Below are 23,730 nucleotides of genomic sequence, written 5' to 3'. Positions count from 1 at the left end.
GACCATGGAATCTGTGTATGTGAATGAATTAAGTTTCTGAATGTAGAGTAATTTAATTTGTCTATTTCAACTACTTTGCAAGTGGCCTAAACTCCTGAAGGGAAAACTAAATAGGAAAGGAAAAAAGGTCTAGCTCACTTTACAATTAATGCAGATGGCTAACAAGAACAAATCTGTCAGAAAGCTACTGTCTTAGATTCACTTTTAGTACTGGAGGTAGATCTGTAACATTTAGCAAAAAAAGTCAGGCTGGCTAAAATAGAATAGGTGCTTACTTGCTTCTGCCAATACCAGTTGATTGGGATTATTAAAGGCTTGAAAACTCCTCTTTTGGAAGGGAGTTAGTATCCAGCTTGAAATATAGGTCATACGAATCTTTTTTTTTTTTTTCCTGCATAGCAACATATAATTTAGTATTCGAAGATACCATCTAATCTAAAATAAAAGTTCTCTGCTTCCTTGCTTAAAAGAAAGGATATATTTACCGGAGTAGTTTGAACTAAGCATCTAAATGACTATTTGCTGTTCAAGTTAATTTAAACAGTTCTAGCTGGAGCATGACAATAGCTGTTGGGATAATCACTGAGTTAGAAGAACCTATTCCACTCTGGTCAAAGATGATTGCTGGTCTGCTAGTTAAGTTTGAATGACCATTTACTTTGATTTAGTTTCTGTTTTAAAGAACCATGAACTTGGTGGTATATTTAACATCAACTGAAGCAGGTATGATGAAACAGAACAAGTGTCTGTGTCATGGTCTTGCTTTCATGTTCAACAAACTAACACAACTGTACTCATCAAGCTAGATCAATGCTGCATAAAATTTCTTCCTAGAGAAGAAATTATCCCAAACCAAGCATGGGTTTAAAAAAAAAAAAAAAAAAAAGCCAGTCATATTTAACCTTAAAAATAATAATAGTAAAATAAAATGGGAACAGGGAGGAAAAGTATTTTGCTTTTATTATCCATGATATTGCAGAATATCCTTGTACTAGATTATTTAGAGTCCAAATGCTTAAGTAATGCTTATCTGCTAAAAAAAATTAAAAAAAATAAAAAAAATAGGTTATGTATGAGTTACTTCTGTTTTGTGACTGTGTCCACCACACAGTGCCTTAAATCTGAATTATAAAAAACTGCTGAATAAGAATTACTTTCTAAAGAGTAGCTCATGTTTGAGGTTTGGGTGACAGAGTGAAAACTAGAAGCCTACTTCAAAACATCAAAAAAAACCAATTGTGTTGCTCTTTTATATTGGCATTGGGGGGGCGAGGAATGTTAGGACCTTTTTTCCTCAAATGCAACAAAAGAGGATTCCAAACATGTTAGAAACTGAATTTACCCTTGTAAACAGCTCTGCTTTAGGAACTACTTGTTCCTTATGTAAGTCACTATGATTGCTGTTACTAAGCAGTTAATTTATTTTAATTGAATAGAAAGCATCTTCCCTATATTTAAAAGATACTAGTAAATGCTCTTTCATCATGAAACTATGGAGATTGGGAAATAGTATAAAGTAGAGGAAAAAGCCAGACTTTCTGAAAAGTGGACTTTAGGGCACTTACCGTAAGTCAGTTTTGGCTAGCAACTGGCATTTTTCAGTAAGTGCTGCCTTTTTTTTTTTTCTCTCCTCTTGGTAATAAATAACAAACAGAACAAATAAAGAATTTGCAAATTCAGTTTCAGGATTTCTTTCCTGCTCAGACACAAAATGAGAAGCATGCATGTTATCCTGCAGCTAATATTCATATTATGCAGTTTAGAGGTGTCTGCCTCACTTTCGGGAGAAAGCAGAAGGTAAGAGTCCTCAGTTTTCTACAGTTGCCTGTGCTATTCTTTTTCTCCAACATAGCATAAGCCACCAATGTAAACATTTCCACTGGCAGCTTGCTTATATATTTGGTGAACACAGGAACTTCTTTCCTTGAAGTTGTTGGGTTTTTTTTGTTGTTTTTTTTTTTGTTGTTTTCTTCAAGAAGTAAATCAAAATGGTTTATTCACTTCACTTATTTTGCCATCAATTACACTGATAGCTGTTGAAGCTATATTCTTACTCTTATATTCTTATAGCGAGGGTGGAGCTCAAGCAGCTTTTTTCCATTACATGGTGAGTGTGAAAATAGAATACAATCTCAATCATTATATTTCTGAAGATGCACAATTTTATACTGATAGTACTTACATTAGTATCTCAAGTCTCCTAGACTGTATATCTCTAATTTGGAAATATAGCCGTTTGTTTTCAGTATATGCATCGCTAGAAGGAGGAGGACTACAGGCTCAGTCTCTACTAAAACATCATTTAAAAACAACTGAATAACTACACAACCAGAAACAGCTCTGACTGGTCTATATCTCACTTATGAGAATAGACAGTACTAAGTGGTATAAGAATGTAAGTCTTAATAGCCAATGCACATTAAGAATGAATCAGGGTCTGCCTGCATTAAGACTTATATTGTGGTATGTGAAGTGTTTTGTGACGGCATGAATGCTGTATTAAAAAAAAAAAAAAAAAAAATTGCTTCTTGCATGAGTGTCTAGGCCTGAGGCTGGATACTGCTATTGACGCTTGAAATAGCCAAACTGACTTTGAAAAAAGAGCCTTCAAAACCATAAGACTTTATGTTTCTCCCTTTCCTTGTTTTTGGTAATGGTTAATTGGGCATCCAGATCTAACTAGAGCATAGCTTTGATATATTCATTTATCAATAATCCAGCTAGAATATAAGACTTCTGAAGCAGGCAACGTGGGCCAGACCTACGTAGCCAATGGCACTAGCAGCTGCAGTTGTTGTATCATAGAACATCCCAAGGATCATCAAGTCCAGCTCCTGGCACCACACAGGTCTACCCAAAAACTCAGACCATTTGACTAAGAGCACAGTCCAAATGCTTCTTAAACTCTGACAGGTTTGGTGCTGTGACTATGTCCCTGGGGAACTGTTTAAGTTCATTGTCATGTAATGCTATCATGCCTTCAATTACAAGGGAGAGATGACTTCTTTGCTGGTCTGTTTTATCTATCAGACCAACCCTCTTTCTCAAGTCATCAGTTTTTTAAATGATGGACTGACTAGCTCTGTGTTTTTATGTATGGATCAACAACAAATCACCAAGGCTGGTTGGCTTGAAGCTGCCAATAAAGTATTTTGCAATCTAAGACAGGTGAAAGCAATTTTCGTGTACTGATTGTGAAACGCCTTTTTCTTTCAAAAGATCATTCTTCCATTCCTCAGACCTTCCCAGTGATGGATAGCACAGAAAGTATTTTGGTTTCTGTACTTGTCTCTAAAATTCTTGCTCTGATTTACCACCTTCAGTGACACTGTTAGAAACTGAAATGCTTTCTTTTCTTTGATATTTAAATTGCATGCCTCAACATCTCCTGTTTCAGCATGACTTTTCTGTAACACTTTCTCCCCGGGTTTAATCGTAGAATCATTCAGGTTGGAAAAGAACTCTTAAGATCATCTAGTCCAACCTTTAACCTTGTACTGACAAGTCCACCTCTAATCTTACTGCTAAGTTTTGAATCTACACATTTCTTGAAAGCCTCCAGGGATGGTGACTCAACCACTTCCCTGAGCAGCCTATTCCAATGCAATACAATTCTTTCAGTAAAGAAATTTCTCTTAATATCCAACCTAAACCTCCCCTGGTGCAACTTGAGGCCATTTCGCCTCATCTTATCACTTGGGAGAAGAACCCTATTCCTGCCTCACTACAACCTCCCCTCATCTTATCACTTGGGAGAAGAACCCTATTCCTGCCTCACTACAACCTCCGTTAAGGTAATTGCAAAGTACAGTAAGGTCTCCTGACCCTTTTTTTCCCCAAGCTAAACAACCCCAGCTCCCTCAACTGTTCCTCATAAGACTTATCCACTTCCATCATTTTTTGAGAATAAAATATGGAAGTGGAAAAACTCAGTCTTCCTGTCTTTCTAAACAATGTTGCTCAATAAAATGCTTTTTCCATGGGTGTCCATTTGAATTTCCAGATCAATATAGATAGGGCTGACATTTCAGAGTTCATGACACTCACTTGCAATGCTTTTTTTTCTGATTTTTTTTCCTGCTGTAATGTCAATTAGATCCAAAACCTCAAAGCTGGACTTGCAACAAAATCCTGTGAAACTTGTGTCCAAATCTGGAAGGGACCAATAAATACTCCATACGTACTCACTCAGAATGAATATTCTTGCAGAAGTTGCTAGGTTGAGCTTATTTAAACACCTGTGCTGGCTGAAAGCTCAAAGACCACCATCACCTCTGGTTTGTAGAAAGGCAGTTGAAGGCAAAACTTCAGTTTGCACTGAAAAGTTCAACTTGGCATTTCCTGCTTGTTTTGTTGTTGTTATTACTATTATTATTATTTTTACTGCAGACTCAAAATAATGTTTTATAAGAAACTTTAATGTAGAATCTAAGGATTCTCACAGCTTGAGTCTGGTCCCTTCTTTAGGTTCTACTCATAGACATTACTCTTCATAGACCATTCTTAACTTCTGCAAAGGGTTTTGGCTGCATTTTTAATATAATAAATGTTCAGAAATGCATTTCAACATAAAATTCCATAATACCTTAATGCTTGGTTATTGTTAGGAGTAAGATAGCCAAGTACTTATAGAAATCCTACTAGGTGTCCCAATGTATATTTAAGGTTTAGTGTCTGTGGGCTCCAACTTCTATTTTTAAGAAAAACTTGTCAACCTTTTCCCAAAATACTAGTGTAGGTGGTGTTACTCTGAGATTTATAGTCTCACATCAGTAAGTACATATAAATGCCATACTCATAGATATAGGGAAGAATAAGACGATTCTTATCCACTTGCTAGAACACTGATTTTTTGTTTTTTTCCTCTGATGGTGTTACTGTCATGCAGAGTTTTGAAAAATATGTAAAAGACAATGCTTTGAAAACCTGCTGTACAATTTTCTACTTAGGAAGTTACAGTAAATTTTAGTCTCCTTTTTTTAGAGTCTCACCTGTTAAAAGCAACATCCTCTGTCTGGGGTCCATATATTGCAGGCCTTGGGTTAAGGTTAAGAGGCTTCTGGGAAAAGAGTTGTTTAGGGTTCACAGGCAGGACAGTGGGAGTGTGTGTTATGAATACTACCAGCAGCAGCTGCAGCGCCTGTTTACTGCTGGTGTGTGTGACAGTGGAAAGTTTGAGGCATCAGAGCTAGTATGGGTGAGCTGAGTGTATGTATGAAGAGTTGCACAACTACCCAGTGGCCACCAAGCTACTTAAGACTCAATGACTGGAACAAAACATAGGTCTACTTAGTGTCTCACTAACAGTTTATTGTGTATGTAACCTGAACATACAATATATAGCACTCCAAAGCTGAACTGATTGATGTATCTTCCTTGTCCAAACAACAGATTTCTCAATTTTGAGGAATCAGGTTACATTTGTTTGGTTTCTTCATGTATTTGTATAAGGGAGGGAGGTCAAAGAGTGGAGGGCAATGCACTACCTGCAACAAAAGCTCATACATCACACTGCAGGAGCTGCAGATCTGCCAACCAGCTGGGACCTGCAAAAAAAAGGGGGCCCACTGTAGAACAGAGGCAGCAGCATTAATGTGGAGAGGTGCAGAGAGAGAATTGCCTTGCAGTGGATGAATACTCAGCATTTAAATGTCAAAACTGGTGTAAATGATAGAGAGTAAAAGTTAGGTATCGATACCCCATCATTCTTTTGCTTTCAGCACTACTACCTGTGAGGTTAAGGTCAGCAGTAAACTACCTGATTTGTTTTTCAGAACGGAAGGGTCATTCTATAGGGCATCAGTTTTTTAATGTCTAGCTGTAGGCACTTTCAAGAAACCCAGTTTCTATCAAGTGACGGCCCTTCACTTACTGAAAGCCAGAAATTTTTTAGTATTTAAAACTGGGCACTAAAATGAAGAGTCACTCCAGAAAATAAAAGCCTTTGGCTGAAATCTAACTGGCAAAGTATTCAACTCAGCAAGCTAAAGAATACTTAGATAGCTAAACATTTGTCTGTTTTTTCCAACTATGTAAGTTAGACAGTTAACAAGTAATACTTTTATTTATGAGCCTTCTTTTAACTCAGGAAAATATTTAAACATTTATTTATGCTTAGGGCAACCCCACACAGTTAATAAGTTGAGAAATTAGAAATATATATTGAAGTACTATACCAATTTCACAGAATTACAGAATCGTCTAGGTCGGACGAGACCTCCAAGATTACCCAGTCCAGCCTCTGACCTAACATTAACAAGTCCTCCACCAAAACGTATCACTAAGCTCTACATCTAAATGTCTTTTAAAGACCTCCAGGAATGATGACTCCACCACTTCCCTGGGCAGCCCATTCCAATGCCAAACGTAAAGAAGTTTTTCCTAAAATCCAACCTAAACCTCCCCTGGTGCAACTTCAGCCCATTCCCCCTCCTCCTGTCACCAGGTACATGGGAGAACAGGCCAACCCCCCCTCGCTACAGCCTCCTTTAAGCTACCTGTAGAGTGAGATAAGGTCGCCCCTGAGCCTCCTCTTCTCCAGGCTGAACAACCCCAGCTCCCTCAGCCGCTCCTCGTAGGACTTGTTCTCCAGACCCCTCACCAGCTTCATTGCCCTTCTCTGGACTCGCTCAAGCACCTCGATGTCCTTCTTGTAGCGAGGGGCCCAAAACTGAACACAGTACTTGAGGTGCAGCCTCACCAAAGCCAAGTACAGGGGGACAATCACTTCCCTAGACCTGCTGGCCACACTGTTTCCTATACAAGCCAGGATGTTGTTGGCCTTCTTGGCCACCTGAGCACACTGCTGGCTCTTATTCAGCCAACTATCCACCAATACTTTCAGGTCCTTCTCTGCCTGGCAGCTCTCCAACCACTCATCTCCCAGCCTGTAGCGCTGCTTGGGGTTGTTCTGCCCCAGGTGCAGGACCCGGCACTTGGCCTTGTTGAACTTCATGCAGTTGATCGCCCATCAGTCCAGCCTATCCAGATCCTCCTGCAGAGCCTTCCTACCCTCAAGCAGATCAACACGCACCTAACTTGGTGTCATCTGCAAACTTACTGAGGGTGCACTCGATCCCCTCATCCAGATCATCGATAAAGATATTAAAGAGGACTGGCTCCAGTACTGAGCCCTGGGGAATGCCGCTAGTGACTGGCCTCCAGCTGGATTTGACTCCATTCACCACAACTCCTGGCTATCCAACCTGTTTTTAACCCAACGAAGCATACGCCAGTCCAGCCAATTTCTTGAGGAGAACGCTGTGAGGAATGGTGACAAAGGCCTTACTGAAGTCAAGATAGACCACATCTACAGCCTTTCCCTCATCCTCTAAGCATGTCACTTTGTCATAGAAGGAGATCAAGTTCGTCAAGCAGGACCTGCCTTTCATAAACCCATGCTGACTGGGCCTGATCGCCTGATTGCCCTGCAAGTGCCATGTGATGACCCTCAAGATAATCTGCTCCATGAGCTTCCCTGGCACTGAGGTCAAACTGACAGGCCTATAGTTCCCCAGGTCTAACCAGTCAACTGGGACCTCCGCTGATAGTCAGGACTGTTGATAAATGACGTTAAGCAGCTTGGCCAGCTCCTCCACGAGTTCTCTCAGTACCCTCAGGTGGATCCCATCCAGCCCCATCAACTTGCATATATCCAAGCGCTGTAGCAGGTCACCAACCATTTCCTGGTGCATCCCCTTCCACCAGCTCAGGGTGTTGGGTATCCAGAGAACAACTGCTCTTGCCACTAAAGACTGAGGCAAAGAAGGCATTAAGCACCTCAGCCTTTTCCTTATCTCTTGTAACTAAGTTTCTCCCCTCAACCAGTAAAGGATGGAGATTCTCCTTAGTCCTTCTTTTTGTACTTACGAAGTACTATACCAATTTGAGATGTGCTGCTGTGCCTTTGTATTTAGCTTTAAGTATGCAGAGTATATCCACTGTTTGAATAGGGGAACTGCAGATATTCTGTCTATTATTGTATGATTCTCTTCAATAGCACAACCCACCAGAAGTATGAGTATGCATAATGATCTAAAAAAGGGGGAAAAAAGCAGGCTGAGTAAATGATATTTTTAAAAGCGTAATTTTAAATCAGCAAAGAGCTTAAGGTTAAGCAGTGGTTTATACATTTTTTGTACCAAGAACTGCTATAAAAGTAAAGGAGAAAACAACTTGAAAGTGCTTCCAAAATATCAGTATATGGTTTAAATGCAAATTCAAACGTTATTTTAGTGTACTATCCTGGAATGTTTTGTTTGACAGCTCTTCAGAAAAAGCTTTCCACAGGGAGACAAGAGAACTGAATGCTCCATACCCTATAGACTGTAAACTGACCAGCTGGAGTGAGTGGGGGCCCTGTGACCCATGCACCAACCAAAGGGTAAGCTGTAGGCTGTAAGCTGGAAGTCTTTGTGACAAGGCAAAAAAAAAAAAAAAAAAAAAAAAAAAAAATCTGTCTGTCTTTTGGTTGTGGGAAAATATCATATTGCAACTCTTCATATTGAATGTTTGTGATTTGATTAAATCCATAATCATTTCAGACCTGAAGCCATAACAGTAAGTAAGACTACATCCAGATGTACAAAACCATTCAAGAGCTGTAATTGAATAAATTTTGTTGACAGAAAAAATCTTTTATGGCCACGTAAATGTTTCTGTTTCTGTAAAGAGCATCACTTTTTAATAGATTTTCCCTTTTAAAATAAGAAGCAATCTTTTTAGCAAAAACTAAGATTTTTGCTTTCTTGGGAGAGTTCTTATAATATTACCAAAAAATGAAAGACTTGAAAGAATATAAAAATATCAAATGTGTATGATACATTTCCTCCTTGGATTTTTTTTTTTTTTTTTTTCTGGGGGGGAGTGAAAAATATATTTGCTAAGATACTGATTCAATGTTCCTATAAATTTACAACATAAGCTGTGTCTATGATTTTTCAACCAATATTTTCACCAAAGATGCCTCATTTTGAGAAGTTCTAAGTTCAGTGGAAATTCTGCAGTTCTGGTATGTCTTCTCTTTTCTCTTAAAACAATATTAAAACTGCTATTTATATTTTAAGTTTCGTTCTAGAAGTATTGAAAGATTTGGCCAGTTTGGTGGAAAATCGTGCGTGGAGACTTTAGGAGATACACAGAACTGTGAAAGTGACCAAGTCTGTCCTGAAGAAATAGAACCAGACTGTGGTGCTGACTTTCAATGCAATTCTGGTAGGTTTTGTTTCCATACCATCATGAGTTGTGAGATAGTTCAGCAAATCACATCTCACGCAGTTCTTTGAAGAAGTTAAATAAGTCTGCACTGAAGTCAAAATGCATACACAAAACAGGGTGTATGCTTCAATGCTTTTCTATTTGGGGATGATTTCCTGAAGCAGAACATTATTGCTAAGGGTTAAAGACAGTCCTGAATGTGTAGATAAGTGGGTTGCAAAGCCATGAGATCAAAAGCATAACATAAAAAATGCTTGAGAAAGGGGTACATTCCTTCGATCTGTCAAAATAATATGCCTCGGATCTAAATTATTTTCCCTTGTTTTTCACTCCATGTTTAAAAGCTATCCACAGACTGTTCTTTCTTCTAGCATTCCTGTTCCACCTGGTATAGAATCCTGTTTTATGAAAAATCACTGGGATAAAGCTAGAAGGAATTCTAGCAAAATGGATAGGGAGGCTTAATGACTAATGTCATATGGTACATGCCAACTGGGACCAACAAGTCTCTAGATTCACAGATCTTAATTTATAAAGTAATACAGGCATGGCATATGAATTAGATGAATTCAAGGTTCATCATAAATGAAAACAGAATAAGTTAATTAAAACTAATCAAAACAGGAAAGGAAAGATGCTAGGTGAATTTTGAGTTCCAAGCTATTGTCAGTATTGTATCTTTCTGTAAAGTCCAAGTAGAGAAAGAAAAATTAAAAAGCATGTATTTAATTATTAGTTCAAAGCCATTGTGTGACACTTACAGGTGAAACAGTTCATATTAACAAACTGTTTTATTATTATTATTATCTTAGGGCTAAATTTATTCAAATCTTTAAATTCTATAGGAAAAAAAAAATTAATCTGTGTATAAACTGCGATACCTGACATCAGCAGAATCAGTTTTTCACTGTTGCATTAGAATATCAATCATTATATTTCATGTTTTCCAAATAGTAACAATTTAAATAATTAAAAAATATTTCTTTGCTGATATTGGAGTAATGTCTTCTTGTATTCTCCTAATACATTAAAAAAATCTAATAATGAAAAATTAATATAGAAATAACCACAAGAAATGATAACGTTCTGCAAATGACAGCAGTTCTCCATCTCAGTAAATTAATAAGTGGATTTAATACTATGGTGGGGTTTTCTATTTATTTGTTTTTTAGTTTGTTTTTTTTTCATTCTGAGGAGGAAAAAGGAAAATTCTTTGTGAAACTGGTGAAACTATACAAAAAGAAAAACCTCAATGAAGAATAGGTAGGGGTGTTACTTAATGTCCATCTTGGAAAGAATTGGATTCATTCAATAACTTTTTTTTTTTTTTAATTAGGTCGATGCATAAAGCGACGGCTTGTGTGTAACGTGGATAACGACTGTGGAGATTTTTCTGATGAAGATAACTGTGAATCTGAACCACGATCACCATGCCGTAACCATGATATTGATGTGTCTGAAGTTGGCAGGACAGCAGGGCAAGGGTATGTAATGAAGGAAAAAATAAAAAAAAAATGTATTTGACATTGTGAAGAGTCTAGGATTGTCTCCAAAGCCAACTGAAAATGCTGGGACACTGGCATTCCCAAAAGAGGGATCATGTTTTCATTTGTATTCGGAAATGCAACATAACTTTCAGAAAAAACACCTGACTACTTTTGATATTGTGTACTTGGGGAGGATAAATATTTATCCAGACAGTGAATACTAAGTTTATCAATCATTATGCTAATATGCAGACTCATACATAGATATTACATTAGTATTTTTAAAACACATTATTTAAGCATAATATATATAGGCATATTTTATATTAATATATATATATATCTTTTATATATATATATACACATATCTTTTCAAGTGATAATTAATAAGGAATCAGTCATTCCCCATTACTTTACTAACATGAGAATCTAAAAGGGAGAAAAGTTCCCTTGATTATTTTATACTACAGGCTGCCTTACTGCAACAACACTCTGCCTGTAGGGTGGGGTTTTTTCATTATTGTTCTTCACTTCCCCAGATCTTGATTCATTTATAGTTTTCCTCATTAATCTAAGTCGAAAATTTATCTTTCTTTTCTCAGACCATACTGTATATATTTAATTTCAAACAGAAAGAAGGTGTGGCATACTGTGTGACAAATTGAGTCAAAAGACAGCTATCCAAACAGGAACAGAAGACGAAAATAAAAGTATACTACAGCACCACCTTGTGTTTAAATGAAAAGGGTGCATCCTGCGTTTCATCTTGCAACAGCATGACTGCTCAAGAGCAAAATCTCTGCCTTTGTAGTACGGGGAACTAAGACAGATGGGCTTATTATTATTATTATTTTAGAAGAAGAAGAAGCTACTTTAGTATTTCTTTTAAAAACCATTTCTGATGTCTTCCTTGAGAAATGTATAGATGCACATCTGCGGTACCCACTGCTGGCAATTTAGATGAACTGATAACCATTTTCTGCAGTTAGTTAGGTACATGTATCAGACATAAACACTGTGCTTCCTGGAAAGAATCGAATCTGTGAAGGAGTTAGAAAGCCAATAAACAATATAGAATCCCCAAATGAGCAGCTGTTTTCAGAAGTAATTCTTGTACACTGGTAGATAGATGTGTAGAACTACATAGTCAATGTGCTCTCTTTTCAGGGTATGCAGTGGTTCAGATTTGCTCTCCAGGGAGTTCTGTTACTCCTCTAAGTCACTCCCTGGGAGAAGAGACAAAGCTAGGAGCAGTTGTATATTCCTTCTACGTGAATCTTGTGCATTCTTGATACCAAAGTTCCTAACAGCAAACAAAATAATAATGAGTTATGCAGGGGAAAAAAAAAAATCTATATATATATACTATAATCTATACTATAATTTAATAGTTCCTCACAAACATGTTGTTCAAGAAGAAATGTTTATTCTTTCCTTCCATTCCTAAGGTTCTTACTGCATTATCTGTCTTTTATTTGTCTGTTTCTTTCTAATATATGACCTTTAAAATAAAGTGCTTTACACATATGTAGTATTTTATCCATTACACAAATGAAAAATTAAGAAAACAACAGATGAGACAAACTGCCATGGTGGAGCAGGTCCCTTACCCCTATCCATCTCTTACAAAAATTAGGCTTTTCCATTCATAACACCATTGCTTCCAAACTACATGTGCTGACACCTTCTTTTTTGAAGCATAACCTGTCCTGTATTTCTATTGCAGAATCAATGTTTTAGGGATGCAGCCAATGGCCAGCCCATTTGACAATGAGTTTTTCAATGGTCTTTGTGAAAGGGTGCGTGATGGGAACACACAGACATATTACCGCAAGCCGTGGAATGTTGGTGTTCTCAATTATGACGTAAGTCTAAGTTCTTCTATGCAAGTTAGAATGTTTTAAATGAATGCTGAATCTTGACTTCCTTTCAGAAGGCTTGAAACCTCTTTAAATAAGTTAGCAGCAGCTTTTAAGCCTCATACTGCCAGCAAAGTCTGGAGGGAAACTGGTTATGTTATCATATGCCTTAGCAATTAAACTCAGTTGCTGCAGATAATTTCCCACACGTTTATTGTTGCACCTGTGTATAGTAAATGAAAGTGTCTCTGGAATGTTTACCATATGGTTGGATGATATACATAGGAGATGTAAAAAACTGAATACTATACCTAATTTTACTGGATAGAGCAGCAATCAAAACTTTTTCAGGGACACACAAAAGACTGTGATGAAAAGGAAGGCAGAACATTTTGATACTCTGATGCTCTCTAAGTTTCTTAATCAGTGACAAGTTTCTCTCTCCTGTTGTGAAAACAAAACAAAACAAAACAAAACAAACAAACAAAAAACTTTCAATGCAATTCTGTTATGTGTTAGTGTATATATATATATATATATTTAATTTGTGGGGGAAAAAAAATAAAATTAAATTAAAATATACACTGCCATTAAAGCATTGTGTTCCTGTTTTCTTCTAAAGATGAGACTTGTTACTTACATCACATCTGCTCTTGGACAGCATCATCTCTCCACTTAATGAGGGCTTTTTTCCGTAGCAGTTTCTGACCACAAATGGAGATAAAAAGATACGGACAGGCTTGGGAGCCTGGGTCTCAGGAGAGGCTGAATATACAAGGAAACTGCATAAAAACTCTCATGAGGTTCTGAGAGAATCAAGATAAATCAAATTACTGTTTTTTACTGAATCCCATTCTCTAGCTGAGTCAAATTATTTAGAGATTTAAATGTGTATTTCCAAGGAAAATTGAAAATTTTCAAGGAGAAAAAAAAAAAAAAGTAGTAAAGGGTTAGATGTTAGATTTTTTTTTTTCTGTCAAAACATATTTTTCTATTCCTGAATGTCATGAAGCCTTTACTAATACATTCTTTGGAATTATTTTCTATTCAGATAAAATATCTTCTCTTTTAATTACTCTTTACGTTCAAAGTCAATTTGGATACTATATGAAGTAGACAGGTAGCTGCTTCCCAGCCCTAATGGTTCTCTGCTCTATTCACATAAGTGCCTGTGTTTTTATAATTTTTTGTTGTTGTTTTTGTTGTTCTTGATAAGTAAAATGTGCAAATTCAAAGTGCTACATAGATTTTCCTGTTACTGTCTGTTCTGGCTTCTCATATAACTTTTTCATCTTCTTTTCTAAGACAAAAGCAGGCAAAACCTTCACATCTGAGTTCTATCGTGATCATCTAAAAATGATACGAGAGGTGTACATGGACAAACAAAAAAGCTTCAACATTGGCCTGTCTCTGAAATATATGCCTACTTCAGAAAGTAACAAAACTGCAGGAGGAAACTTGAAGTTTTACTATAGCAAGGGTAAAAATTTAGGATCTATGTTGACTAGATTCACAGAAAGGGTAAGTTTAATCACGCTTGAGTATTTAATGTAATCATTTTATAAATAGTAAAATGTATACAGTGTTAGCATAAAAGTAGGAAGAGCCCAGAGACAACAAGAAAGTAAGGGATTTTTGCTGAATGGCAGAAATATTTGTACCTACAAAAATTTCTTCATGGAAATGTAGATGCCTGAAGAATTTTGTCACTTCTAAAAGCCTTTGAGTCAGCATTTTAACATCTTTTAAATGGTCAGCTGTTAAATTCCTTTTATATACCTCCTACTAGGCACTGCTGTTAAGAAGGTCACAGAAGTACTACAGAAAATAATGGGGTTTGGAAGGCATATATTTACTTAGAGTCAGCTTTACTGCAACTATTTCACAAGATGTCATGTGGTACAGGCAGCTGCTAGGTCCTAGTTTAGACTATGATATAAAAATATAGAGTGTAATGTATGAGTATATGGGTTAGTAAATACTACAGTTAAAATGTATGTATGGCTCACATGCCTTGAAAGGATTTTTTTCTTGATAAATTTTCATTTTAAGATGCAAGGGTGGATTTATTTTTTTTTTTTATTGGAGCCTTTCATGCTGACAGTCTGAGAATAACAGAGAAGTGATCCACAATAAGAGAGAGCGTAGTTCTGCTTTAACTATAAACAAAGACTAAACTCCATCTGACCTCAATAGGCATGCAGGAACAGCTTCTGTTATCTGGCAAGCCATGTGGAATTATTTTTCTGTTATAAAAGTCAGAATCTTTAGATATTGTACCTAAAGAGAAGAACTTGTCATCAAATGGATCATAAAGGGCTTGCTGCAATTAACAAAGGGAGACTTCTGCAAAAATGCAAGAAATGAAGAAGTCTAAATTTCTTGCCTCTTCCTCAGTTTAGATTGGAGAAGTTTTGTTTCAATTTAACAAGTTCGTGTCCAAAATGCTAGACTGAATACCATGTTTAAAAGGGCTGCAGTTTCTTTATAAGTAAAATAAAACATATTTTCCTGCTGTATTTCATACCAGAATGGTTCTCTCATCTGTTTTCTTCTCCCTGTATTCAGAACCAAACCTTTCTACATGTAAAAGGAAAGATTCAGCTGGGAAGATTCCAAATGCGGAGTCGTGATATCCGTCTCACAGATACTTTCCTTGACGATCTAAATTTTCTGCCTGCTGAATACGATAAGGGGGAATATTTCAAATTCCTAGAAGATTATGGAACTCACTATGCAGCCTCTGGAGCTGTGGGAGGAAAATATGAACTTGTGTATGTTCTGGATAATCATGCTATGTCTCGCTTAGGTATGTGTTTTGTTGGTCTAGCTAGAAGATGCAGATTGGCACCAAGTTTCCAGTCATGCAGAGATGGATGAGGATAGACTTGTGTATATATAACACTACTAAGAACAGCACAATTCAATGTGTTCAGCTTGTGGCACACCGGTGGCACTTCAAATTATCCAAGTTCAACAGAGATGAGAGTCTCTGTAACTTATTTGAAATCTGCTTTCTGAGTCTACAACTTAGACAACAAAATATTAAACAAACCTCTTCAAAATATCACAGTAATTGGTGTTATATGATTCACAAGAGGTCCCCAGTGCTTAGGAAATCTGTCAAAACCTTAAATCTGGTTTGCTCATCAGTGTATTCATCTGGAACTCTAAGAGTTGGTGATGGCATAAAATAAGGAATAAATTCAAGTACTTTCTAGAAATTGTGCAGACACTTCAAATGTAGTCATCCTCGTATTCATTGCATGGAAGAGGAGAAAGCAGAATACAAATAGGAGGAAGAAAGCATAAACATTTCCAACAGCACCAGTAGCACTGAAACTTATCCTCCAATAATATAATCACACTCCTTGAACAGAAAAGAACAGAACAGAACAGAACAGAAAAGTTAGTTGGAAGGGACCACCAAAAATCAAGTCCAACTGCCTCATTACCTCAGGGCTAAACAGAAGTCAAAGCATATTATGAAGGGCATTATTCAAATGCCTCTTGAAAACTGACAGGCATGGGGCACCTTGCTAGGAAGCCTCTTCCAGTGTTTGACCACCCCCATGGCAAATAATTTTTTTTCTAATGTCCAGTCTGAACCTCCCATGGAGCAGCATTGTGCTGTTGGTCACTCTATCCTTTAATAATCACCTAATTATTTTTGCTTCCAGATATCAGTGTAGAAGATGTGAAGAAATGTCTTGGCTATCAATTTGATGTCAGTGTTGAATATGACAAGATTAAGGGCAGTCTTGAAATGTCTGGTGATATATGCAAAAAGATCAAAATTCAGGATAAATGTAAGTATATCCTTATTTTACATTGTCTTTTGCTTAAGGAAAGGCAATAACAATTTTTTCTCCTTACAAAAATCAACATAGTTGCTGCTATTTATTAGGGAAATGACAGATCATGTACCCCAGTAAAGATAAAGCTGCCATAATTCCACACTCCCAAGCTAGGCTGAGCATGTGTTCCCAGTACACACATGTACAACATATACAACACATCCATAGATATATGCATGGCCAAACTAATCAATATAAATAGAAACACAGCACTCATACAAACACAAACATCACCAATGGCTTCATCCTGTTCCCCTCACTATTGGATCAGTACAGAGGTCAGCCAATGGAAATATCACAGAATCACAGAGGGGTTGAGGTTGTAAAGGACCTCTGGAGGTCACCTGGTGTGAAACCCCCTGCTCAAGCAGGGCCACCTAGAACAGGTTACCCAGGACCATGTCTAGATGGGATATGAAGACCTCCATGACTCTCTGGGCACTCTACCACCTCTCTGGGCATCCTTTGCTCAGTCGCCTTCACAGGAAAAAAAGTGTTTCCACATGCACACAAGGAACCTTCTGTGTTTCAGTTTGTGTCCTTTGCCTCTTGCCCTGTCACTGGGTACCACTACCAAGAGCCTGGTACCACTTTTTTTACAGACTCCCTTCAGATACTAGTACACCGTGATGAGATCCCCCTGAGCCTTCTCTTCTCCAGACTGAACAGTTCCAACTCTCTCAGTCTTTCCTCATAATAGAGATGCTTCATGTCTGTGGCACTTCATTGGACTCCAGTGGTTCCACCTCTCTCTTGTACCGCTGAGCCCAGAATTGGAAACTACTCTGGAGGTGAACTTAAAGGCACCTGAAGAGAGGGCAAAGTTCACTTCCTGCAACCTGCTGGCAAAGCTCTTCCTTATGTGGTGCAGGATACCACTAGTCTTGTTTGCCACAAGGGCACACTGTTTGCTCATGTTCAACTTGGTGTCTACCAGGATCCCCAGCGCCTTTTCTGTAAAACTTTTTTCCAAGCAGTTGGCCCCCAGCACATATAGGTGGATGGGGTTGTTCCTGCCCAGGTGCAGGATTCTGCACTTCCCTTTATGGAACTTGTACATATACACAGCAGCACAACCTTCAGGTCTATCAGCCCCTCCTCTCTCTCTCTCTCTCTCTCTCTCTCTCTCTCTCTCTCTATATATATATATATATATATTTATAGACTATATAGGTACCTCCAGCAGCTGACCTTAGACATTTAAATGATGCAGTAAATGTTCCCTATCTGCTTTGTTCACCCTATTTTTGGCACCTGGATATACAATCCTCCAAGGCCCACAGGTCCACTTACATTACTGGTAGGGATCAGCAGACCAACGATGCATATCAGCACACAGACATGCCACACACACTATGGGTGACTCCAGTAATTGGCCTTAAATGTTTAGTCTACCCAGCAATTGTCCCTTGAATCCTCATCTCCAATTGCTTCAAATGGAGACACACGCACACACATGCAGACAAGCCATTTGCAATTAAATTAGGAAACCCAATATCTGGTTATGACCTCCATAATGTCTCTCATTTTGCTCTATGCCTTCCTTTCCTTTCAGATATTGGGTTTCCTAATTTAATTGCAAAATAGAAGATTTCATCCTACAAATTTGGTATGAGCAAAGAAATATGGAATTCCACCATGATTAGTGGGTGAAGGGTTCCTCTCTCAATTATCATGTTACAAAGGTGGACTGGTTGTGCTAGAAGGACAACCATTCATCAGGAAGTATAGACATTAAACTTTCTTCTTCATCTTCTTTCTTTCTGCAGCAGAATATAAAGACGATGCTATCATTGATGATGTTATTTCCTTAGTTGATGGAGGGAAGGTTGATTTTTCAGTTAAAATAAAAGAAATGTTACTGCGAAGATCCAAAATGGTTGACGTAGAAGATTACATAGAGTGGGCTAAGTCCTTGGTTGATGCACCAGTTGTGATACAGGAACGGGTAAGTTCTCTTCGAATCTGTGCCTCTTAGAATCTGAAAACTTCTGTTGTAAAATGGAGGTGAGTCTCTAAGTTTCATGAACTACCAGATACTTTCTTCATTTTGACAGTTTCTTCAGATACTTATTCTAGCAATGTGTATATCAGCACTAAAGGATGGTATCCTTTATTGGTATCAAAAGTATTCAGAACTACAGAAAAGTCTGTTAAAGATGTACTTTTTTTTTTTTTCTTCCACAGCCTTCTCCAATACATACACTTGTTCCAGTTAAGATAAGAAATTCATATTTAAAGAAACAAAATTTGGAAAGAGCAATTGAGGACTACATTACTGAATATAGTGTGTGCAAATGTGAACCCTGTAAAAATGGAGGCACCCTTGTACTGATAGATGGAGCTTGTACATGCATGTGCTCAAGCTACTTTAAGGGAATTGCTTGTCAGATTCCCAAATCTACAAGAGTTGAAGGTTAGTAAATTCTCCAAGCAGACTAAAACAAGCATAGTTTTTAGAACAATATCCAGGGAAAATGAGCCTTCACAAGGACATAAGGATGTCATAGCACTCCCTTATTCCTACTCCAGTCAAATCGCATGGGTATAGAGTGCGGATCTTAGTAGAAGTTACTGGTTTCTTTTGATGATAAAAGCACTCTAAGATAGAAGTCTTTGTCCCTATATATCATTATATCTTGAAATCACAATCCAAATACATATATCATTGCATCTTGAAATGACAATCCAAATACATTTAAGTAAGTAGGAGGATGGTGGTATGATGGTAAGGACCAAGGCTGTAAGTTGATCTCAGACAAAAGCAATCTCAACATGTCATAAGCTGTTTTGTCTTCAGTTTCCTGCAAAAGCACTATTGTTGCTAGCACATGACCACATTTCATACTTACTGTGCTAGATTAATATTAGATTGGTCCACAAAGGGGAAGACGGATCTAAATGCAGTTGTATACATGGGGAAAAATAAATAAATAAATACAATAATAATAATAATTAATAATAAAATAATAAAATAATAATAAAATAATAAAATAAAATAAAATAAAATAATAATAATAATAATAATAATAATAATAATAATAATAATAATAATAATAAATAATGTGCAGTAAATTCAGTACCTGTAGTGGAGCTAAATAAAGACATCATACGATGGGTGACCAATTGGCTAACGGGCAGGGCCCAAAGGGTTATGGTAAATGGGGCTGCGTCAGGCTGGCGGGCGGTCACTAGTGGGGTCCCTCAAGGCTCCATTTTAGGGCCGGTACTTTTCAATATTTTTATAAACGATCTGGATGTAGGAATAGAAGGCATTTTGAGCAAGTTTGCTGATGACACCAAACTTGGAGGAGTTGTGGACTCGAATGAGGGTGGAAAGGCCTTGCAGAGGGATCTGGATAGGTTGGAGAGCTGGGCGATCGCCAACCGCATGAAGTTCAATAAGAGCAAGTGCTGGGTCCTGCACCTGGGACGGGGAAACCCTGGCTGCACGTACAGACTGGGCGATGAGACGCTGGAGAGCAGCCTAGAAGAGAGGGATCTGGGGGTCGTGGTAGACAGCAAGTTCAATATGAGCCGGCAGTGTGCCCTGGCAGCCAGGAGGGCCAACCGTATCCTGGGGTGCATCAAGCACGGCATCGCTAGTAGGTCGAGGGAGGTGATTGTCCCGCTCTACTCTGCGCTGGTGCGGCCTCACCTCGAGTACTGTGTGCAGTTCTGGGTACCACAGTATAAAAAGGACATGAAACTGTTGGAGAGTGTCCAGAGGAGGGCTACGAAGATGGTGAAAGGCCTGGAGGAGAAGACGTACGAGGAACGGCTGAGGGCACTGGGCCTGTTCAGCCTGGAGAAGAGGAGGCTGAGGGGAGACCTCATCGCAGTCTACAACTTCCTCATAAGGGGGTGTCGAGAGGCAGGAGACCTTTTCTCCATTAACACCAGCGACAGGACCCGCGGGAACGGGGTTAAGCTGAGGCAGGGGAAGTTTAGGCTTGACATCAGGAGGGGGTTCTTCACAGAGAGAGTGGTTGCACACTGGAACAGGCTCCCCAGGGAAGTGGTCACTGCACCAAGCCTGTCTGAATTTAAGAAGAGATTGGACTGTGCACTTAGTCACATGGTCTGAACTTGGGTAGACCTGTGCGGTGTCAAGAGTTGGACTTGATGATCCTTAAGGGTCCCTTCCAACTCCGGATATTCTATGATTCTATGATTCTATGACTTTGAAGTACAGATACCTTAGAACTTGATATTCATGCAGTTTCCTGGGGTGACAGAAATGCTGAAACATCTGGACCCTTGAACAGTGCTACTGACAAGGGCATTTTCAAAAGCCAAATCTGTGTAGCTGGGATATATGCTAGAGGGTGGAATGATCTTCAGAGTCACCATAACTGCAAAAATCGGAATTAATTCATGGACCACCTTGTCAATCCTCAGAAGTGCTAGGTAAAAATCTCTAATTAATGATCTTTCTGTCACTGCACAGCAGACAGAAAAATATTGGACTAATCCTAGTATGATGTCTTAATACCAGTTGTCACTGATGGAGGCTGGAGCTGTTGGAGTACCTGGTCCACCTGCATCAATGGTGAAAGCACTCGAACTCGCCAGTGTAATAATCCTACACCACAAGATGGAGGCAGACCATGCCAAGGAGAAGCCATTGAAAAACGTCCCTGTTGAGAAGAAAATGTTCCAAATCAGGTAAGCAGCATCTCTTAAGTACTGTTACTCTGTTACTGCTGTTTTGAGTGGTCAGCCAATATTTGAGATATTTCAGTGAATGCGCAAACTTATTTGCGTGTTTCATTTCAACCTGTGATGGTAGAACTTTTAAAAACAGACACTTTGTAGCTCCAGTTGCTGAATAGTTAGATTTGTCTTTGAATGTCTTGAAGAGAAACATTATATCACAGAAGTATGAGAGTTCTGGAGAAGAACAGACTAAAAATCCAGCTCTTGAAATCCAGATTTCACCTCCAGTTAGACTTTAGAAGATGTATGTCTTTCAAAGAGAAAAGATATATTTTCCGCACATGATATAAAAAGACAGTTTGGGAGTCTGAATTCTCTTACTTGATAAGTAGTATGCTTAAATCCAACAGTAACTCTTACAGTAATGTTGAAACTTTTCACATGGAAAAAGTTAGTTTAAGAGAATGTTTAGCAACACAGTTTTGTGAGTATTGTTTCTAATACAATACTGCAAAGAAAATCAAAACATGTAAGCAGGATTTTGAGGGTGTATGCTCTGGTCCATAGAATGGAAAGGTCTATCTCAACTTTCTTCATCTGCTCTGAAGAAGATTTCATGCTGCCTGGAAATGACAATAAGTGTTTACAGGCCCAGGAGGAAGTGTTTGTGTTTTATGCTTAATATGTTACTATAAATTCCCTCTTTTCTTCATGGCCACAAGAAAAGAGGTCACAAAATAGGGAAAGGATTTTCCAAATTTCACCTTTGAAACACCTTGATGGTCTTGCAACATGAGTTATACCTGAGCCAAAGATACGTAACAGACCTTTTCTTGCAAGCCAGCTCTTTCACCTTCAACAGAGTTCAGCTAGGTCCACTAATCTACTTGTGAAGCACTGTGAAGAAAGAATAGCCAGCAGAACATGATATCACTTGTGGGCTATCTAGTCCTAAATCAGACAATTATGAAGTGCTTCCTACAGCAACTCATCTCCATGCTATCAAAGCTACTCATCTCACAAGTTATGTCACAGCTGGAAGAGCAAAAACTGAGAGAATACGACAGAGAGATGTAAAATCCAGGGTAATGTGAGACTGAAGTGTAAGAAGTAGGAGACATTAGATAAAACTGGCAAGTGGCAGGTTATAAACAAATTGTAGACTGGTCTTCTACACAGTGGACATACCAAAAGGAAATACACATTTTAGAAACCTTTCGAAAAACTAATAGAAGTTTCTCAAACATATAGAAATGACCTTCATTTATGTAGTCTCTGAAGTATCAATTTTGCTGGGACGGGAGAGTGTTCTGGGGAAGTATTTCTATGTGCTTCCCTACTGTTGGGCATACTCCAGGTCTGTGCTATTTTTCTATTGTTAGAAACAGGATAACAAAGTTAGCCTTTGGTTGATCCAGTGCAATCGGTCTTGTTTTAAAATCTCATGAGCAGCCTTAATTTTCTTCCTTCAATAAATATATCAACAACATGTCCTTTTCAGTCAGAATAGTAAATATCATGATGATTATACATGATGCATACATATTCAGATATGTTTCCTCCTGTATACTAAAAGCTCTTTTTAAAAAACAAAAATAATTTTACTTTGGCTCCCGATAACATCAGACTTGTTGAGAATTCACTCTTCCAGATGAAGCCAGTGGAAACTGGCTTATAGCTTCCACACTTAAAGCTTCTGCACATCACATGTGATTTGATTTCTTCTTTATTATAATGAGTTTATGTTACAATCATAATTGAGACACAGTGAAATCATGTTCTTGGTGAGCCATAAGAATACTGTTTCACTTAAATATTGACTAATACAAATGTCATAGTTACTATGTTCTATCACTTTGTCACTGTTTTTTCCCCCTTTTTAGAAATGATTATTGGATTCCAAACCAGTTCTACAAATCACAGTTTCCAATAGATAGCTTGCTACCCAAGAGCAACAGAACACCGTGAATTAAAAGCACCTGCACCTTAAATGATTGCTTAGCAAAACAAAGTAATATACCAATAAATATCTTAATGGAGAAGAGCTGATGCAGTGGGTGTTGTCCTTTTTTTTTTTTTTTTTTTGTGTCTTCTGCTGTTATTAGAACATGAATCATCTATCATCTATGTTTGTTAGTTGGTAGCATAATAGTCCCCCTTTTTATGATTTTCAACAATTATTTGGGGTGAATTCTTTGGGGTGAATGTTTTCAAACTGATTTTCAAGAATTCAAACCCAGCGTGAATATCAGAATAATGTATATAACGTTATCCATTTGATGGTATACTGTCAGTAAATAACCTGAGAGAGACTGAGGTAGAAGAGTTGGTATAATGCCACCTATATTTTTAGCAAAACTCCCGAAAGAGACAAGAGTGAGGCAATTGTACTACCTATCAGTATCCTGAATAACTTTTGAAACTGGTAGACAACTAAGAAAATTTAATTAGGTTGTGGGAGGAAGCATAGTTCTCAATGATATAAAGTTCTGGAAGCCTCAAAAAAAAAAAAAAAAAAAAAAAAAGGCTGAGTAAACAAAAGAAAATTAGTGTCCTGGTTGCCTTGTTGTAGAAAAGGCATTAGTGTGAATTCAGCTACCCTACTAGGCTCAAGAAGATCCACAGGGATGCAAGATACAAGAAAGTAGATTG

At 37.9% G+C, this 23,730-nt stretch overlaps 1 protein-coding gene across 1 annotated transcript; it reads left to right on the top strand.

The window, feature by feature from the left end:
- Nucleotides 1–1,643: 1,643 nt before the first annotated feature.
- Nucleotides 1,644–23,122, top strand: C9 (complement C9). The gene is made up of 12 exons (XM_027446393.3): nucleotides 1,644–1,797; nucleotides 8,266–8,383; nucleotides 9,066–9,213; nucleotides 10,553–10,700; nucleotides 12,430–12,568; nucleotides 13,868–14,083; nucleotides 15,131–15,371; nucleotides 16,243–16,371; nucleotides 18,189–18,367; nucleotides 18,607–18,835; nucleotides 20,918–21,087; nucleotides 22,962–23,122. The coding sequence occupies exons 1-11, from the start codon at nucleotides 1,712–1,714 to the stop codon at nucleotides 21,064–21,066; spliced, it is 1,782 nt and encodes a 593-aa protein (XP_027302194.2). The 5' UTR covers nucleotides 1,644–1,711; the 3' UTR covers nucleotides 21,067–21,087; nucleotides 22,962–23,122.
- The last annotated feature ends 608 nt before the right edge of the window (nucleotides 23,123–23,730 follow it).

Source organism: Anas platyrhynchos, chromosome Z (assembly GCF_047663525.1).
Source record: "Anas platyrhynchos isolate ZD024472 breed Pekin duck chromosome Z, IASCAAS_PekinDuck_T2T, whole genome shotgun sequence".
NCBI classification, from domain to species: Eukaryota; Metazoa; Chordata; class Aves; order Anseriformes; family Anatidae; genus Anas; species Anas platyrhynchos.
This window is presented reverse-complemented; position numbering and strand designations above follow the sequence as displayed.